Raw genomic sequence first — 20738 nt, forward strand, 5'->3', positions numbered from 1 at the left:
TTAGCAGTTCGTACTGAAATCAAACGAGCAGCTGATGGGGCATTACGTATACAGTGGTACCTCTTTTTGTGGAATTAATATGTTCCAGGATCGTGCTTGTAGCTCCAATTGCTTGTGTAACGAGCGGAATTTTACAAGTGAAATAAATAAAAACAAATTGGTCCACTTCCGTCCTCCCCAACGCATCCAAGTGAAAAGCTATAAACTGCATCTTTCTAATGACTGATAACACATTTAAATAGTAAAAAAATCGTACATTGTTAATATTGTCGAGGAATGCTACATATTCTGTTTAGCTGTGAGTAAATAGGGGCCATGTTGTGCTTGTAAGGTTTATTATCGCTTTAATAAGGAGAATTTGCATTAATTAATTAAGGGAAAAATTGGCAGAGGTTGACAGGTATGAAATCCGAGAGTCTGTTGATACGTAAGCACTTACTGTACACATTAAAATTAAAGACAAAAATCTTTCCAGCACAATTTTCTAATGTTTTTTGCCTGTAGTAGTTTGCATGCGCAAACTTGATGAGCTGATGCTGGCGGTAAGCAATCACGAGCTGTAAGCGTTCTCTAGTGGTAGCCTCTGGGACTGCTCGCAGACTGGATTTTCCTGCATATAGCAAGCAAGAGCAAAACAATCGTATACCGATATGCTCGTGTTAAGAGGTACTTGTATAAAAAGGTACTACTGTATAGGCAAAGTCGATCGTGCGCGTCACTTCAAAACAAAAGATCTTCTTTCCACCTCAAAAGCCATGCTGTCCTTAAGGATGAAAACATTCTCGTCGTGGCTGGTCCTACTGGAACGCCAGGAGGAACATGAGCACCACGTTGATGATGATGAGCAGCATCATGATGAAAAAGACCACCACCTTTTGCGTCTCTGGCGGGAGGTTGCAGCGCAGCACCGTGTTGACCAATCCCATCCTCTGCCTGCTCCACCTTCCCGAACCTCCACCCCGGGCCATCAGTTCTGCCGTATCCGACTCCTCCGGCTCCGGTGCCGCTCGCCTCCTCCGCCTGCTCACCGTCAGCACCGAGCCCCCGCACCAAACGGCGTCCTCAAGGCCTTCTTCTCCTCGGTGTCGGTCTTTTCCTTTCCCTTTCTCGGTGGTGGCCGGCACCTCCTCTTCTCCTCCTCCTGCCACTTTGACGTTAGCTGGAGCCCTCGGCCTGCTCGTTGAGGCTCTGTGATAGTGGATGCGCGATGTGGCGCTATTTGTGGCGACCGCGCAGAACAGAGTCTTGTTATTCCTTTCTTTTCCTGCTGTTTAAAACATCAGGACTTACGGAAGAAGTCGATGCTGCGTTTTGACTGTTTATGCCTTGTAAATCTCTTATTGTCCATCATGTGTCTATCTTTTTCCTTTATGGTTGTCTTTTTTGAGTTCCATCGAAAGAAAAAGCATCCAGTATCCCCGAAAAACGCTTCCACACAGATTTTCCTGGTAAAAAGGATGCTCTGTGGTCTGGCAGCAGCTCTGTCTGAGCCCTCCAGGATCGCCCTTTTTTCCTTTTTTGCCTTCCCGTGCTTTTCTTTTTCTGCTCACGCCTTTGCAGGGCCATCAGCCAATGGGGAGGGAGAGTAGGTGAGCATGCATTGGATACCAGAACGGCTGAGGCTGTGCCTTAGCAACCCCTGAAGAGGGGAGGCGGGAGTGGGGGAGGGTTGTCGGGGAGAGGCATATAAATGGAGGATGGCGGAGACGGGAGCACAACAACGAGCTAAAATCGCTTGTGCATGCGTGCTGGTTTCCAATTTCACATTACCGTATTTATTCATTTTTAATGTGCACTTGGGTAGAAGCACCCATGACTTTTGATTAAAATCCGGATAGAATTTTGTTTCACTTGTTCTCAGCTTAAACTCTAAATGACAAAGGTTGCTGAATATGTGTGGCCATAATTAAAATCATTTATTGACAACATAAACAATGAACACAATACTATCATGAACATTGAAATGTATTTATTTCATATCCTTCAAAGTCCGAGTCATCATTAGATACACCAAAGAGGTGTTTCCCTCATCGTGCTTTTTAAAGTTCTTTTATATATTTCTGGACAACTTTGTTTTCTAAATTCTCTCAAATTTGTCCCTGGTACTGTGATGAAAAATATTGTGATCATGAGATCAAATCTGATGCCTTTTCGAGTGTTTTGTATATGACTAGTGGCTAAGATATCGGGCACCTACCACCGCAACCCGGGTTTGATTCCCATTGCATCCCGTGTTTTGCGGTTGTGGTCAACGACATTTTTAGACTCACCAATCATTGCATGAAAATGGTAATATACCAAAATAATACCTTGTGTTTAACGTGCACCCAAATATTAAGTTTTTTTTCAGGTAACAATAAATGTGCGTTATACAAAATACGTTTATTGTCTGCATCGCACGAAAAGAAAAATCTCTGAAATATCACATGTTGCAGAAGTGTTTTTGAGATAAACATTTTCCAGCACAAAAATTGTTTCTTTAAATAAAACGAGTCTTGAGGACAAAATAAATATATCCTTCACCTCTGGTTTGCACACAACTCTATAAATCTGAATAACACAATAAACAATACCAATTATTTATATTTAGGTGTGTAACCATAACAAGTACCAGAATCGGGGCCAAAACCATCTTCAAAGTTTTAGTGCTCAATGGAGGCTGATATCAGTATTGGCTAATACATAGTAATGAAAATTGTAATTACAAATATTGTATTTTATGATTTTAATTTCAAACGGTCTGCATTTATTTAGCGCTTTTCAAGTCAATGAAGACCTCCCAAAGTGCTTTAAAATGTGCTTCACACCAATCCATTCACACACACAAACACATACCGATAGCGGCGACAGCCATGCAAGACGCCTACCTGCTTATCGGAGTCATAAGGGGTACAGTGTCTTGCCCAAGAACACGTCGACATTTAACTCGAAAGAGTCAAGTCATGTTTATTTGTATAGCCCTCAATCACATGGTATCTCAAAGGGCTGTACATACCACAGATTATTGCAAACTCCAGACTATTATTACACATCCCCTGATCTAAAACCTACATGAGGGCAAGAAAAAACTCAAAACCTCAACATGAGGTAAATGAAGAAACCTTGAGATGGGAACGCTTGTTTTCAGCCAATCAGTATGTGAGGCAGACGACACCAATAATGTAATGTAATGAAAATTGGACTGTGAATTAAAGGTATATGTTTAAAACTGAAACTTAAGTGCAATGTATATTGCTATCTGGTAACAATATTGAGGACTACTGATGAGTTAAGTAGAGGTCTGGAAAGGTAATACCAAACTCCCCTGACAATAACAAGTATATCAAATATATAGATAATAACGGACTGCACCTTATAGATAAATAGTTGAATAAGTTAGCCTGCTGACAAGGTACACATGACAGACTTCCACTTAGCAACATAATTTTCTTTAACAGCTTTTTTTTTTTTTTTTTTTTACAATTTTTGATAAAAACACAATATTTCATATTCACCTTTTGACATGGACCATGTGGAGCTTGAAAACATCCAATCACACATGAAATATAATAAGTGACAAAACCCAGAAATAAAAATGTTTACTCCTCAACACAGATTTTGCCTTAAAGGGACAGTGTGTGTTATTTGACCACTTGATGACTCTGTTTTGGGGCAGCACGGCAGCGCAGTGGTTAGCGCTTGTGCGGCACAGTTCATGTCATGGGAACCTGTCGTGGGTTCAAATCCAGCTCCAGATTTCCTGTGCGGAGTTTGTATGTTCTCCCCGTGCTTGCGTGGGTTTCCTCCGGGCACTCCGGTTTCCTCCCACATTCCAAAAAGATGCATTTCAGGTGAATTGGCCGGTCTAAATTGTCCCTAGGTGTGAATGAGCGAGCGAGTGAGTTGTCTGTCCCCGTGTGCCCTGCGATTGGCTGGCAACCAGTTCAGGGTGTCCCCTGCCCACTGCCTGGAGATGGCTGGGATGGGCTCCAGCCCCCCCGCGACCCTAATGAGGATAAGCGGTACGGCTAATGAGATGAGATGAGATGACTCTGTTTTGTTGTAGGGAAACCTAAAACTAGTGCTAAAAAAACCGCAAGGGGAAATACAAACTACTGTGAATCAAAGTGACCATAAAGCACAGTTTTTCTTTTCCTTTTTCTGCCCAACCTTTCTCAAGGTTGTTGTCTTTTGGCTACCTTTAGCAGCAAGATGGCTAACTATTATTTGAGCTCCTTCCAGATGAGGCTCATGTCATGTAAAATAAAACCAAGTTTTTCAACCCATGGGTATTTGTCAAAAATACACAGTCTGGGAGTTCAGAATATGCTAATTAAGGGAATGGATAATATAAATATCAATACCCTTTGTCTACATGAATCTAGTATTCTGATAAAGAAGATATAAATGACACAAGAATACCTCATTGACAGCCAGCTGCTCGCCCCCACCTCCTCCTGGATGCCCGAAACAGTGAACAGAACTGCAGAATTCTTCATACAGCAAGTCTTCCTCACTGCCCAGCTCTTCTCCAGACCTGGACTTTTGGGAGGATCCGTCAGGCAGAGGTGCTGCAGAATGAAAACAGGGTCAATGCGTGCGAAAGGAACGGGATTGTTCGATTAAATGTGTGCTACATATCGAACACTTTTGTAAATTGCCTGCAGTGCATGTGATAAACCCTAATGTAAAGTTCATCAACTTTTTAGAAGCTCAGGCCTACTTTTTTGTTACTAATTAGCACAAAAGGCTACCAGTTTGACATCCATTTCCAAATTAAAAACTTATGTCATAGGTTACTATGTTATCGTTGTACTATTAACTGGTTTTAACTATTATTAGTATGGTTAAAATAGGCTCAACCACTAAAACATCATGTCAGTTACAAATCAATGTTCCTAGAAAATTCATCCTTCACTGATCCATCATCGGTGAATTATTTTCAGAACCAGTGACCAGAAGGTTACAAATGCTTTAAGCCACGTTTACGTAGTTAAGTGAATGCTTAGGTGTTGTGTGCAGGTGGATGCAGTCGAGTCAAGTTTATTTGTATAGCCCTTAATCACAAAGAGTCTCAAAGGGCTGCACAGAACACAGATTATTGCAAACCACAGACTAGTATGACACCATCACCTGATCTAAAACTTACATGAGGGCAAATAATACACAGATATTGTCAACATAAAATATAGGTTATTCATATGCTATAGAGTGGAAGTGTGTTTTAAGCTTAGATTTAAACATTTCCACTGAGGTTGCAGATCGAATCTCAGGGGGAAGAGCATTCCACAGCACCGGGGCCCGAATGGAGAACGCTCTCGAAACTGCATAACGGTACAACTAAGGGTTAACAGCCAAAAGGGGCCTTACTGCCTGAAGAGAGAAAGCCACCAAGTGATCCCTGCTCTAACTTCTTTCCTAACATATTCAAAAACCAAACTACAAATACATACACTTGTATAAAAAGTTATCTCTAATAGCAAATATAATATAAAAATTGTACTTTTGTTGTTGTCTTTGTAATTGATGACACAATAAACAAACAATAAAGACAAGTAATGGGGGTAATAAAAATGAAGAACTAAAACCTTTTTAGATGTCTAAAGCAAGAGGAAACAAGATTCATGACTCAAAAATGACATCATCATTACAGAAACAACATCATCAAGCAAATTGCGCAGATAATGGGCTGGGCAAGATAAGTCGGAAAACACTCCTACATAATTCAGTTTTTTATTCCCTTCTTATACTTGGATTAATTTTCTCACAATCAGAACGCCTTTTTTAAAAGCACAAACATTAACATTGATTTGTTTGAGTTTTGAATAAAAAAAGCATGTCAATATTTGGTTTATTACATATGATGGCAAAGCATCCCTTTTCAACATTAGCTTAAGAATGTATTTTTTTATGCAATTCACATGACAGCTAAACCACTAGATTTGATTTGCTGCAATAAAGGTAAAACAGAGTATCAAACTAGCTTTTATTTTGTTTCTATGATTTATGCGTCCTCCAATTCTGGACTTAAAAAGTCAGTCCTAGTCCTGGCCTTGTGTTGAATTGTCTTTATTGTCATTATATCAATGTTGTGATACAATGATTAAGTTCAGCGATTGCAAGCCCGAGCTCTGCAAAGAACGAGTACAAAATGGAAAGAGGCTGAATATTGCATTTCAAATCCGTAAGCAGATCTAATTTCGCAGCGCTATTCTTTTGTTTTATCCTAGAGAGCCTGCGTTTGGTGGCTACCTATCAAAGAAGCTAAAAATACTCTTGCTGTCACACTTTATCAAAGCCATCACAGAAAAACGCAGTTGCAGCTCACAACGTGTGGACAATGCATGCCTAATGAGAAGTACGCAATCAACATTTGACAATCGAAAAGCACTACAGAAATCGTGTGTGACCCAAAAAGTCGGAATGCTCCATTGTCTTTAAAGGCACTCTGTTTTTTTTCCACACTCCGGGCTTTACTTCTGCAAGTAAAGGCGAGTAAGCGACGCGGAAAAAGAAATGGCTAAACGCCAGCGGGAAGCACTCCAGACTCACTGACCAAAAAGATTTAGGTGCTTTGTGTTCTTCAATGAAAATTACTTTTTGCATTGACTTTTAAGATCAGTATTGTCTGTTTGTCAGTGTGTAAAATATTTTTATATGGCTTTCAAGATTTAGGATTCAATATTGCCTTTATTAAACTTTTCCTTGCAACCCAGTGTACATTTTTTATAAAAGAGGTTAAAACAGGATACAATAAAATCAAATTTATATACAGTATACAAAAAGGAAGAGACTATGCACGTATATTCATTGTTGTATAAGTACACCAAAATGCGGTTTGGTAATAAGGTGTGTTGTGCTGTGGCTCATGGCCTATTATCAGGATTTAAGTTTTAAGTTCGTCAGTTATAATTTGACTTGTGTTCATTATTTATTGTTTTTCCATTACAGCAAAGATTGGATATGATAAATTGATTTATTTAAATAAGGTGCAGTAATTAAAGAGATGTACCTGTGCATTTAATATGTCACAAAAGCAAAGTAATGCCATCACCACAGCAAGTTTCTTTTTCATCAAAAATATGAAAGCCACATATGCAATCCGCATTGTACAATGTGATACTCAAAATTTCGGAACTAAATAGTTTTTCTCTTGTGATTTAGGATCTAGTATCATTATTGTCAAACAAAAGCTGCTACCCGTCATTTTCGAGGTCCGGCTCATCTCTGAATAGTGGCGTTTTGCTGTACACAGAATAATGTTGTTGACCTGATGGTGAAGGTGCTGTATCTGAATCACATCAGGAGGATTCTCCTGTTACAGGTAACCATGGAAACCAATACTACTGTTTCATGTGGGGGGAACAAGCCCCTACCCCAAAAACCGGCCTGGAAAGGCATGGGCACTGCAAGGCAAGACACACCACATGAAGTAGTGACCCTACGACCCAGGCGGTTAAAGAATCCGTGGGCATGCAAACAGAGGAGTTTGTCCAAAAAGTAGAACAAATTTTACAATCCAGTTCCCAGAAATACTCTGAGATATACACTTCACGGAAAGTGTTACATAAAAATATCCTTCTTTTAGGGTCACTGTAACAAAGAGTCATGAAAAAAAAAACATCTCCACAAACTTAAATGGTCTAATCATCAGTAGAGGTGGCTAGATAGGGATTGTATAATGACCTACATCCTAGAAAGCCTCGTGGGTTATTTTTTAGTGATTGATGCTCTAAGACATGCTTGTCGTCCACGCTTCAGTTTCTCATGAAGAAATTGTTCCGGTGAAACTCTTATAGTTTGGTAGGCGAACTCTACTTCTCTGGCACCAACTACCTTCTGACCGACGTCAGAACCATGTTTCGAACAAACCACCCAGAAATGGCCTTGGGGGAAAATCCTCTGCGGTCAGAAAAAAACACTTTTGAACTTTTTGGCAGTAGATCCATGTTTGGCGCAAATGCGCCATTGCCTATCGCCAAAAGAACATCATGCCTCAATTTAGGCATAGCGATGGTGGCATCAAAGTTTTCGGGCCGTTTTAATGTACGTGGAATTTGGGCTTCGAAAAAATGTGGAAGGAGTTCTGACTAAAACAGCAGTCAGTATAATCATAAAAAACATTCAAGCTTCTTTTAAGAAACAGAAAACAGCAGGGAAAATCAATGGGAAAAGACAAACTCAAGGTGGGGTAACTAGTTGAAATTGTGGTGGGCGTGGCCTGACTTTTAGTTGTGCCGTAAAATTCGGACCGTAAGCCGCGACTTTTTTCTCAAGCTTTCATCCCTACAGCTTAGCAATGATAAATTATGCATTTTTTCGAACGGCAGCCATTGGTACCCGAGTAGTAAAGGTCTGAGTGGGACAGGTGGAAAATATGTGTCGAGGAAGACGTGAGTTTAATGTAACTTTGCGCTTTTTAGATGATTACAACTAGCATGAAAGGAACCTTATCATGAAAAAGGTGTCAGTTAAAAGGGGAGCGCTTACTACCATAATGGGAATCATTTCACGAGTCTGTTTATTTATAAACAAAAATATCGTGGCGAAAAGAACGGATAACAAGAAGCAACGTCCAACGAAGCAGAAATGTTTAGGGAAGATTCCTATTTATCTGTCTGCATTACCGTCCGTTTTGGATTAAATATTTTCCACAGTTGGATTTTATGGATTATTCTTGATTCTTTTCTATTCTCGATTTTCGCGGGCATTCAAAGACAGCGGACATAATGGTGAGTCACCTTGGCTTTATAGTTTTCAGGTATCTTGTTTCAGACTTATTGTGATGTTTCTTGGACGCGTATATTTTGAAATGGTCCTCGTATCTTAAATCCCAAGAGTTTAAGCTTTCCAGTGATAAGTGACATGACGTATTTTTGTGACTGGTGATATGGTACAGACACATATTTGTATATCACAAGTTTGGTGGCCCACCGACGGGCCGGCGGAACGTTAAGGGCTTAAGGTACCGTATATTATTAAAACTCTGTGTCTTTCTTTGTAAATATCTCATGTTTCATTGTGGGCACATGTGGATTATAGTCAGGTGCGGCTTATGTGTGTACAAAATGTTTTTTTCCTTTGAAAATGTACTGGGTGTGGTTTATAATAAGGTGCGCCTTATAGTCCGAATTTCACAGTAGTTGATTTATTCAGTTCCCCCATTACTTGCAGGTACAATCACAGAAAATGCATTTAAATTATTCTTACAATACAGTAATCCCTCGCTATCCAGTACCAAGATTCCCCTTTCACAGTCTTGCTGCTTTGCAGATTTTCTGCATGCTTTCTGTTCTGTATTCTGATTGGCTTAGCAGTCCTCAAAAGAGTAGTTATTGGTAAGAAAATGATAAAAAAATAAACGTTTACAGGAACACTATACAGTACTTTCATTGGTGAAACAAATGCTTTGACCAGTAAAAGGGTTTGTTCTTTGGCTTGAATGTGAAATAGAATATTTAATTGTACTATAATTGTAAAAATAAAGGTTTGTAAATTACGGATTTTGCCTATCACTGGTTATTTTAGGAAAATAACATAATTGTTCACTGTTTAGGTTTCTTTGTATAAAGAATGAGATAAAAAAAGACAGTTATGTAAAAATACCTGTAGCTTTTTACAATTGAAATGGTAAAGAACTGTACAATATCTGGGAGGGTGCAGCCTCTTAAAACCACAAGAAAATCTTATGCACTGAACAGCAGCTTAATCATTCATTTCATATTTTTAGAATTTATACCATGTCACAATGAACTCACCTTTATTCGCCATCAACTGTTTTAAACTATTTAATAGTAAACAGTTCATTGGCATACAGTGAACCCTCGCTATTGCAAGATTCTTTTTTCAAGGTGTCACTACTTTTCTTATTTGCATTGTGTTCTGCATTCTGATTGGCTAAACAATCTCTCTACTTTCAGTTCACATCGATGATTAATTTTATTTACAGGACAGTAGCTATTTATGTGGGGCGGGGACATTTCTACAGAGCTATAGTAAAAAAAATGCTTGAGTCTGTAAAAGGGTTCATTTTTGTTTCAGGGTATTTGAATGTATATAATTGTTTAAAAAAAGTTTCTACTTAATAGATCTTGCCTGTCAGGGGTTCTTTTCAGGACATTACCCCACGGGAAAAGAGGGTTCATTGTATTCACAAAAGCACATATCAAACCGTTTTGTTAGTGGCAGGTGACATCTTTTTGTGTATTCAGTGGGGCTAGAGATTGGAAACCACTGCTGCATATTCATTTAAAAATGGGGTTTTTATGATTTTGAAAGGTTAATTCTGCTTGTTTTGGTTTTTAATATTGGACACCTGCAAAGGATATTGCAAACGATTCCAGTTTGTTATTAAGCATTTAAGTCATTATCACCATCAGCCCATGTGGCTATTCTTTGATTACCATACCATTTAGGGTGGATCTGTTTTTTATAACTTATGAATTTTCATTAAAAGGCTCAGGTAAGGGGGTTTAGAACAGATTTGTAATATGGCATTGTGATTCTTTTTGTAGTTATCTCCTGTTTTCCAGGCAAGTTCAAAATTCATTCATGTCTTCTTGTTTATTTTAAAAGTCTACGCCGCTGCCCATCAATGCCGAGGTCCATCTCATCTCTGAAGAGCAGGATGACGCTTTACACCGAAAGACAGCAAGCAGATGATGAATGTACTGTATCCGAATCAGATCAGTAGGCTTATCTTGCTGCTGGTAACCATGGAAACCAGTATTATCTGTTCCATGTGGGGGAGCAAACCCCTAGCCCAAAAAACAGCCGAGAGAGGGGATGTGAACTGTGAGGCTGTATTTGCTCAAGACACACTATAGGAAGTAATGTCCCTACAATCCTAGCAGTTAAGGGATCTGTGAACAGTGTACAGGCTATTAATTTTTATGTAAAATAAAGCTAGTATTAACACGTTTACAGTCAACTTGACCTTTGACCTAAAATATTCAAATTACATCTCACATCACATGATGCTAATTGTACTTGTCAACCTAAAACCAAATGAGACACTGTTCCTGTCTCTCTCTCTTGCAAAAGACACAAACTTAAATACAAAATGCAAACCTGTTGCAACATGCCAGTCATTTTGACATGATGATGCATATGCCCACAAAAGGTAAGACTGACTCTCAGCTTGTCATTTTAAATAGATGTAAAGAAGAAAGGTAACGTGCATTTACCTGTTGTGGAGTGCAGACTCTCTAAGCTCCAATACCGAGACAGGACACCCCTTAAAGTGCCGCTCAAGCTACCATCAAATCCCCTGAAACATCCACCAACCCCAAGACCAGCGTCCCCCATGCTGTCCATAATTCCGCTTGTCAGTGATGCTCCATGACAGTCAGACCCGGGCGACTCCCCTGAGCTGCCGCCGCTACCACAACTGTCCTTGGGCAGGGGCGCACTCCCTTCTGAGGTTTGATGGGTCCGCATTTTCATGCAAACAACGAGGGAGGCAAACGTATGGAGCTATATAAAAACGAAGCAGGGGCGGCCCAACCGGTCGTTTATTCTGCCGCTACGGTGGGTGCGCCAAGACGGATGACAACGCTGCACAATTCGCTGAGGTAAGCGTCAGCTGTCGGCTTGATTATTTCTCTCACTGCGCGTGTAAGGCAGGAGTTACAGCAAGCCATCCTTGCTTCCATTCCGCTCTCTCTGCTGTTTCTGTGTCGCTCTCCGCCCCATTTGCACACTGCCCTCTCTCGCAACCGCTACACGCGCTCCCCTCTCTCCATCTCTCGTTCTACAGTATAACATGACATCACCGGGGTATTCGCGGGGGGGTTCTGAGTCTCGATTATGTCAATGGCAGGCAATTGCATGTGCGGGCATTAAAAAGTCAGCGCCGGTGGTGGCTGGTGTCGTTTTCTCCAGGGAGATGCGTGCGCACACATACACACAGATTTATAGCTAGATAGATCAATAGAAATTTAATTTTTGTTGGAATAAATAACAGGGTTTTAAATTCAAGTAGTTTTTAAGGATTTTCAAAACTAATTTTCCAATTTCTCCAGTACAATGAAAAGAAAAAAATCTGGTGTGTATCATGTATTTTGCAGAGACAAAAATATACAGTATATGCAATTTACATATGTAATTTTTAATCTTCCGTGTTCATTTGTCAAGACATAATTTTTAGATTTCAAATAAATCGCGAAAATATTTTTGGAAAAACAAATATCTCTCCATATTGTTGTTAGGTAAAAGTGAGTTTAAAGTCGTTTGAATTTTCAGTAGCAGGAAGTTTTCCCTTTACAATTTATCATAGGGAAACACTACTTTAATTATTTGCATGCCTCATTATAAATGTCCATTATTGATACGTAATCCTTGCACTAATACACATTTTATAGTGTCCTGTTTATGTGTAGCATGCACCTGTTCTCTTGGGCATGACCCGTAGAAGGTGATGACAGTTCATAGGACAGTGTCGTACAAACTAATGCCAGCTTCAGTTAATCATGAGGAAAGAAGAAATGCAATGGCAAAGCAAAGCCACCAGAGAGCAGTATCTGCAACATTTTTAAGCAGACTTGTTGAGAAACATTGCAACAATTTCAAGCATTTACAAGCACTTGATCCAAAATTCAAGCACTTTTCAATCCTTGAAAAGACAACACTAAATTAAAGTATTTGAAAGGACTTAAAACACCTGTATGAATCTAGAAATAAGTATCTGGAGTGAGTAACTCACTTTGTCAAATTATTTTCATAATTGTAGTTTGATAATGAAAATAAATCTGCATTAGGAACAATTCAAAATTGTCAAAAAATTATTTAAATGCTGGATTTGAACAATAAACAGAATCAAATTGATTGTCATTAAAACATCCCAAATGAACAATAACATAATAAGTGCCATCCTGAATTGCAAGATAATACACAATAAGGTATAAATATAAATATATATGCAAAGATAAAGCTAAATATACAGAATCGAGCAATTTAAAGGTGAGGTGAATTATTATTTTCCACAGTGCCTATCTGCTTTTATCATACTTTCAGCAAAGCTGTTAGGTGGATAATACACTAGGTTTGAGGGAAAGGGCCTGGGGGGACCGCTGGAGACTGATATGATGCTTGTCCTACAGGGTTTTTTTTTGTTTCTATTTGGTGTAGCATGAAAATGGTGAAAGCAAGAAAAAGCCTGATTCAAGTACAGTCCAAACGCCAACCCCAACCCTAAGATGAAAAAAGTACAGTTTACTCAAGCATGTCTAAGAAATGCACATACTTGCCTGTGCATCATTAACGAAATGACTGCGGCTGCAATGATGACATAAGCCACGAGATGGCGGCAGCGGGTAAAAAAAAGTTCCTAATTCTGTACAGCTTTATTAAAAATGCATCATAGATTAATTTTGTGGAAACAAATGTCAAAAATTCAGTATTATAAATATAGGTTTGTGTAAAAATAGAATGAATCTTGGGCAGCACGGTGGCGTAGTGGTTAGCGTGTGTGTGGCACAGTTCTGAGGTCATGAGATCAAACCTCCTGTGTGGAGTTTGCATGTTCTCCCTGTGCTTGCGTGGGTTTCCTCTGGGCACTCTAGTTTTCTCCCACATTCCAAAAACATGCATGTCAGGTTAATTGGCTGGTCCAAATTGTCCCTAGGTGTGACTGAGCGAGCGAATTGTCTGTCCCTGTGTGCCCTGCGACTGGCTGGCAACCAGTTCAGGGTGTCCCCTGCCCACTGCACGAAGATGGCTGGGATGGGCTCCAGCACCCCCGGCAACACTACTGAGGATAAGCAGTGCAGAAAATGGATGGATGGATAGAATGAATCTTTTCTGGCAACTTATACTTTTTTTCCACCATTTTCATGTTAGTTAATACAAATGCAGAACACACACAGCTAATCTCCAGAAAAGGTATTTTGAAATCCTATATCAGTTTATCCTTAAAGGCACAGTGTTTATTATTTGACCACTATATGTCGCTGTACTGTGTGATGCAACCGAAAAAGTGCCAAAAGCACAAGTAAGAATTCAAACTATGGAGACCAAATCAACCAAACAGCACCATATTTCTTCTAATTTTTTGACAAGCCTTTCACAAGGTTTTGCGTTGTTTGGTACCCGTAGCAGCTAGATGGCGGAAATGTCAGGTCCCTCTAGGTTAGGCTTATGTTATGTAAAATAAATAGAAAATTCAACTGAATACAGTAACACTGGCACCGTCTCAAGGACAGAGTACTGAGTACTGTACTAATATTCTCACTACTGCATATACAGGCATCTAATCCATGTTTACATGTATAAGATAAAATACTGAAATCAGGGGCTCCGTTTGTATTCACATATTTGGTTGCTTGTCATCATTCGCGAATGGTAGGCAGCACTTGGAGATGAGGCGTGGCTTGTACCGGATCGACAAAATCAAAGGGGCAAACGTGCACATTAAATTTCGAGATTTTTATCGTTTAATTTGTAAAATTATTTCTACAACACACTAGGCCTGGAGAAAAAAGGAAATGTCTTTGACAGTACCCAGAAATGAAGAAGGAAATCTTTGAGTTGTCTGAAATCCATGGACAAAATAGATATGGAGTGTGTCGGCTAAGAGCTAGTATGCAAGCTCTCAAGATTTTTTCTATTTCTTTTATTTTTGCGCACTATATAAATCAATATTGTTATTGAGTGTTATTTACCAGTAGAAGGCCCTAACAATACACACTGTACCTGTAATATCTTTTTAAAGGAATTAATAACGTTAAATTGCATACACATACATTACAATGTAATTTGCAAGTTTTTTTTTTTTTCAATTCACTGTTAAGTTAAAATTTTGTGTTACATATATAAAGTGATTCATTATGCATGTTTAGTATAAAATAAATTTAACTGCATAAGAGATTGAATCAGTACTTACAAAAGTTTGTAATACGTCTTCTCCGACCCAGACAATCCAGACCAACCGGGGTGCTTTGTGAGAAGCAGTGGTCCTTGAGGGACAACCGTCCAAATGGCTTTTTGGGTCCACGGCTAACTCTGGATTTCCTCTGTCAGAATGAAAATATTTATTTTTCATTACAGTACTGTCTTATTATCATTGATCTATGCCACTCACAATACAAAAATAACATAATATAACCTTGTGCTTGGAAACGTTTCTATCATCCCCAGCGCAATGGTGGGATATCATTCCATTATTCTTAAAGCATGATGGTACTTTAGTTACCTTTGATATAGAGGTTCCGGATTTGATTGTGCTTCGTCCACTTGTCTCCATCACTTCACTGACTTCGATGCTAACTTGAGTGGTACTTGATTGTGTTTTCTCTTGTGGTATTTTGGTCCTTTCTTCCCCTGGGCTATCCACTGAATGCACATCCCTGATGCCGAATTTCAAAGGGACGGCAGAATTGTCTGTGATTGTCTTCTCAGCCTTTTGGTTATTTCCCACATGCATGTCAACCATCTTTCTGTGACAGTGCTGGAGGGATAGAGACTTTATCCTTCTGTTTCTATTAAGAGTCACGGAGAATCCATCTGGTAAAGTGGACTGAACCTCCACAAGAGCATTGATAGAATCTTCCACTTCACAACCAAGTTCTGAATCTGGAATCATGTAACTTCTTCCAGTCGTTTTCTGGCACAGATTAACAACACTATCACCTGAGCCACAATCTTCGACTCCACACCCTCTAAATAATTGAGGTGGTTCTTCGAGGGATTTTTTCGGCTGGGGATAAACATAAGAAATATTGGAATTAAGTGAAAAAAAACACTGAACAGTAAGGTTGCATTGCTTTCATTGAGAACAGGTCTGTTGCTAACTTCAGTATTGATTTTCTTTTAGTAGGTTTTGCTGCGCTGGCTTCAGAGAGCCATCATTTTCCAATTGTTTGAGCGATGGCAGCTACCTCAAAATATGATAACCTTTTTGAGATTTTGAAGCATCTTTCAAGAGACCCAAGAGTAGGTTCTGCCACCTGGTTAGGGTGCCTCAATGACCCGCTAACCAAAAAATAATTTTAAGAACATCATGTGAATATAATTAAGCAAAAGCAATACAAACTCTTCATATTCTGAGAAAAGTAAAGAGAGCAAGGAATTATAATTTTCATCTGCATGGTCCAATTTCTTCGGAACCCATACCCATCAGGTCTAGTATATCAAGGTACAATGTTTTAAATGTTGAAGTTATACTTACTTTGTCATGTATTATTGCACAGGCTGTATCCACTAACAAAATGTAAAAGTGTGTAGAAAACCAGCTGAGCACTGCTCCCATGTTGTTTCCTATTCTTGACGCCCACACAAACTAAAATTCAGATGGACTTTAAGGTCCTAATCCAATCTAGGTGCCATGTTCATTCCTCCTGTTTTAAGGGTCCCATGTTTTAATCAATAATCCTTTCCTTCATCAATATTGTTGAGGCTCTTGAGCACACCAGGAAAATGAAAAACCTTTCCCTCCATGGTATTTCTGTGATCCTCCTACAGCGACTTAATCCACTCTGAAGACACGTACACTGTGATCTTTGCGATAATCAGGGCAGACACTAAGATGCCTTGCTATAAATACTCAGCCGTAAAGTCAAGGAGGGCATTAAGGAACGGCCCATTGAGAAACAGCTAACACAAAAACAACTGAAAAAAATGCAATTATTTTACATCGCATGCACATTTCACTGCTGTTCTTTAGCTCAGTAAACTAAGAAGTTTAGCAATTTAAAATCATGCTAGCATTTTCGCACTATTTCTGAAGCGTGAGGTGTTAACTAATAGAAATGAAAGTTATTATTAGTACAATGTAGTAAACATCACAGTTAATTTTAGCAAACTTACATGCACTCCTCTACTATTGCGTGAACCTAAGTTTGTGCTTGATTTGATTTTTAGGTCTGGGTTTGAGCACACCAAGAAGAGTTCTTTCCAAGATCTGTTTCATAAAAACCTTTGAGCATCTGTCATCGGGACAAGGATGCGGTCCACTGATACTTTAAGACAATTGATGTCCCTGTAAGAAGATTTTTCTTAATGGAATCTTGCTGAAAACGTTGAACTTTTTTCAAAAACGTTTTTATTCTCCAACATATGAGCTTTGTACATTCGTTTTTACAAAAGAAAAGTGTTTTAATGGAACTTGACTATACAATGACAAATTTCACAAAAATCAATTCTTAGAAGTCATTTCACATGCAGTATGAATTGCTGGAGCATAAAGGGAACACGTGAAAAACTTGTCATGTCTCCGATTGAACTCGGTGGCTCCTCAATATGGCTTTCCTCCGATTCCAGCAAGTATCTCCTGTCTTTCGGTAGCAGTCGGCATATCAGGTTTGATACCCTCTCTCCTTCTGTTTATCATTATGTTGTGCTGAAAACAAAGAAAGAGCCCGAGCGCATTGTTGGTAAAGACGTTCATTTTTTGATTAAGATGCTATTCAACAATAAAAGTGGCATTCACGTGTGGGACCGTTTTTCGAGGTAGATAACTAAAGCAATGAACATATTTGTATTGTTGAAATGTCACCAAATACTGGTCTTAACACAAAATAAAGTATGTTAAAATAAATTGATTTCTGGATTCGGTGTCTTTGCCTTATCCTCTTTTCCTTCAACAACGTGGAATAAGATGTTAATGTTGTTTTTGGGTACCGAGGGTTCGGAATGCATTGGCTAATTATCCTAGGTTTTTATTCCTCATTATACGGCAATTTCACTTGCCAATCCCCCACCTCAGAACAGATTAATCTCGTATCCCAGGGTTCTACCGCACAGTAAACCATATTTTGAAGAAATGTGACTCAACTGAGAGACAGCCTACGTTCAGAAGAAGTTGTTGGAGCAAGCACAGACTCCTCACGTGCATATTCAATCTAATCACTGTTGCTGGTTGTAGCCAGTCATTTTCAGAAAAAAGGAGATGAATAGATACCCAGTATTTCCTACAGTTCTTGTATCTTTGGAAGTAGGCTGTGCACATATCCTTGTTGTAACTAGAAGAGTCCAAACATGTCTGGGAAGCATCACTTTCCTGTTAAAAAAACACAAATAGATTATCAATAATGGTTAAAATTACAAATAAAAAATATTGTGACCAACAAAAAGGATTAGGCTTACTTCCATGCAAGGATTTAGGTCTTGATTCTGGACTTTTCTGACTTTCTTCTCCATTTGTATCTGTTCAGAAGCACATCAAGCAAGGTGAGAACTTCTAAATTCTTTTGGGTTTTTTTGTACTGTAACTGTAGTTTATCATTGACTGTGTTTACAGGGAGAAATTAAACAGAACGGAAAGAATGTTGGATTTATGGAGCAATCAAATAAAATGTTGCATGCTTAAAGACAAACAAAGAACAACAGATACATACATTTGGGCATTATCCGATTGGAAAAAGGCACAGGCGACATCAGTTTGCAAAAAATCATTTCCTGTATTAACTTTTTGACATTAAATAGATCATGATTTAATTCATGTCATCCACCAAATTAAACTAAGAACACTATTGTTTCCTACATTTTTCAAAAGTTGGCTCCTTTTCTGCATCTTGTGTTTACAGACAAGATGTGCTTGAACGTAGCAAACCAGAAGCATAGAATTACACTATTTATGGATGGATTCAACTGTGACATTTACTTTATACATCTAAATACACTTGAGCCATTTTCACCGTGGGGCAGAAAATAAAATGGAAAGACAAAATGATTTTTCTATATTACTAAGTTAAAGTTTGTGTTTATCTTTTGTCTCTATCCTACAAGTCCCCTAGAGCATTGGGACACAAAATGATCCTTTGATTATTGTTTACGTGGCTTTACATAAACGAAACACTGTCAGAATGTTGTTTTCAATTGGATTATTGCCAGCTAGTGAACTTACCCTGTTTTATCATTTGGTGAATGGTTACAAATCTATACAATTAGCAGAACGAGAAAATCTCCAATAGTGATTTGAAAATTTTGTCTGTTACTGCTTCATTTTTCCAGTAATGAGGTAATAGAACTAATAACTTTTCTGCTGTTACAACGCAGTTACCGTTGCTGACAGTCAAAAGCGGTGCGTTACATTGGCTGCAGAACACCAACGGGGGGCGTTTTCCGGCAAACCGGACGCTGTTTTTACGAGTTGTTTACGTCATGTCTTTGCGGAACATGTCACCATTCAAAAGAGCGACTACTAGATAGTTATACAATTATGTACATGCTGATTGTTATTTGATTGTATTCTTTATTAATTACTTTTGTTTCATTTCAAGTGTAGGATAAATCTGTTGCTGCTGAGGTGCAATCAATATTACAAGGTTCTATAACACAACTATCTGTGTAACGACCCTCAATCATGCGCGACACAAGGGTTCAGTCACTCGGTTCATTGCCTGCATTCAATAAACAAAAGAATACAAAGAAGTAAGGGCATCTGTGCACGGCTGCATACATCTTAAGCATGAGGTGATATAGCTGAAGGTATGGCAAGCGCAGAAGCCCATAAAGTGCCAAACGAGAAAGACAGTCGCACACGCCCGTGGCTTAACAAATGAATGCAGTACCAGAGTTTGAACAGTAATGCAATGAAAACAGATTTTGTGAGAATTCAAAAAAACTCAAAACAATCAAATTTCAACTCTGTTACACCTGTCTGTTCTTCTCTATCCAACTGGCCCAAATATTGCTCAGAAAGTTAAAAAATTCTTTGATATAAAACAACTTATTTTTAAAGTAACAGAAATAGTTACTTAATAGTAGTAGTAGTAATAATAATACATTGTATTTCGAAGAGCCTTTTTAGGACACCCAAGGTTTTGTGCATATGAGTAGGACACAACTTTCCCTGGAATCTAGTTAATCTGACTAAAGAGTAATTCAGTAACTAACTTAGTTACTTTTTTGAAAGAAGTAGAGAGTAACTATAACTATTTCTGAGTTTAAAAGTAACCTGCCTAACCCTTGATAGCACACCAGTATTGGTTATATCAATGGGAAATATTTTAAGTTTTTCCTTAGTATGGTCACTGACTAAGCAGGTAACGTTTTATATACATTCACATAAAATGACATTTTGAAAATTTGTCGAAATGTGATGATATTGTTAAAATCGATTATACTGTAACATTTCAATTTCTAAAACCAGGACTTACAGCCGTTCAAATAACTTAGGGTAACATAAATGGAAAATGGTAATGTTTGGTGTGAATCAATAGTCTGAATTATAGTCTTTACAAAATAAATGGCATTTGATTCGAGTTTTTGTATGCTTTGACCTCTATTTCCACGTGAAAACTTGGTTCGTAGATGGTACAAAACGTCAGAATCAATTTCAATTTCTAAACTTACCCGTAAATAATCTTGGTAATTGTCTTGGTGGGTGTGGGGTTTTAATTAAGCGTATATTTATTAAATGACATCCCAAAATTCATAGTTTTTGGATAGCTTTACGCTAGCGTGCAGCAGGAAGAACAACAACGCAGTAGCACATGATTGGCATCGGAGTCAGCCAATAGGATGGTCAGAGTGTTGTTCTTGCGACTGACGGCATTAGATAGCCAATAGAATCGCGTTTATCTTGTCCACATAGGCTTACAACCTAACACCCTCCTAGTTTTTTGGCAGGCAGCAATATTCGGACTACTTGTGAACGTCGATACAAATCAGTTCCAAACTCACAACGAGTTCTTTTTCAACTATCACAAACACGTTACACTAAAAAGTGTCTCCAAGCGTGACCAAAAATAAAAGTGTCAGCCACTTATTCAACATAGTGTAACCTTAAATGGGCGTGACTTAGATACAAGTGCGGTTGC

The 20738-nt window shown here is 38.7% G+C and overlaps 2 protein-coding genes and 1 long non-coding RNA gene across 5 annotated transcripts in view; 1 reads left to right on the forward strand and 2 right to left on the reverse strand.

The window, feature by feature from the left end:
- Nucleotides 1–16442, reverse strand: part of arhgef4 (Rho guanine nucleotide exchange factor 4) — a 30839-nt gene extending 14397 nt beyond the window's left edge. The window contains exons 1-4 of one of the 2 annotated variants that reach the window (XM_088322574.1): nucleotides 16145–16442; nucleotides 15170–15673; nucleotides 14861–14990; nucleotides 4402–4550 (exon numbers count right to left, since the gene is read on the reverse strand). In XM_088322574.1, coding sequence (XP_088178700.1) covers nucleotides 4402–4550; nucleotides 14861–14990; nucleotides 15170–15673; nucleotides 16145–16225 — 864 coding nt within the window. In that variant the 5' untranslated portion in view covers nucleotides 16226–16442. Of the gene's footprint in view, nucleotides 1–4401; nucleotides 4551–11165; nucleotides 11816–14860; nucleotides 14991–15169; nucleotides 15674–16144 lie in introns of those variants that run through there. The other variant, XM_088322575.1, reaches the window with a different exon arrangement.
- Nucleotides 11209–17512, forward strand: LOC148348324 (uncharacterized). The gene is made up of 2 exons (XR_015847679.1): nucleotides 11209–11552; nucleotides 16837–17512. It is a non-coding gene; the product is annotated as an uncharacterized LOC148348324 (long non-coding RNA).
- chchd7 (coiled-coil-helix-coiled-coil-helix domain containing 7) lies at nucleotides 16997–20459 on the reverse strand. Of its 2 annotated transcripts, none has more exons than XM_088322577.1 (4): nucleotides 20368–20459; nucleotides 18061–18120; nucleotides 17876–17974; nucleotides 16997–17314 (listed from the first exon to the last, which is right to left on the reverse strand). In XM_088322577.1, the coding sequence occupies exons 2-4, from the start codon at nucleotides 18112–18114 to the stop codon at nucleotides 17210–17212; spliced, it is 258 nt and encodes an 85-aa protein (XP_088178703.1). In that variant the 5' UTR covers nucleotides 18115–18120; nucleotides 20368–20459; the 3' UTR covers nucleotides 16997–17209. The 2 variants fall into 2 exon arrangements, with proteins under 2 accessions (XP_088178703.1, XP_088178702.1); XM_088322576.1 differs by having other exon boundaries at nucleotides 20272–20437.
- Between the last annotated feature and the right edge of the window lie 279 nt (nucleotides 20460–20738).

The sequence above is a fragment of the Urocampus carinirostris genome, chromosome 18 (assembly GCF_059441175.1).
Source record: "Urocampus carinirostris isolate Australia breed hairy pipefish chromosome 18, RoL_Ucar_1.0, whole genome shotgun sequence".
Lineage (NCBI taxonomy): Eukaryota > Metazoa > Chordata > Actinopteri > Syngnathiformes > Syngnathidae > Urocampus > Urocampus carinirostris.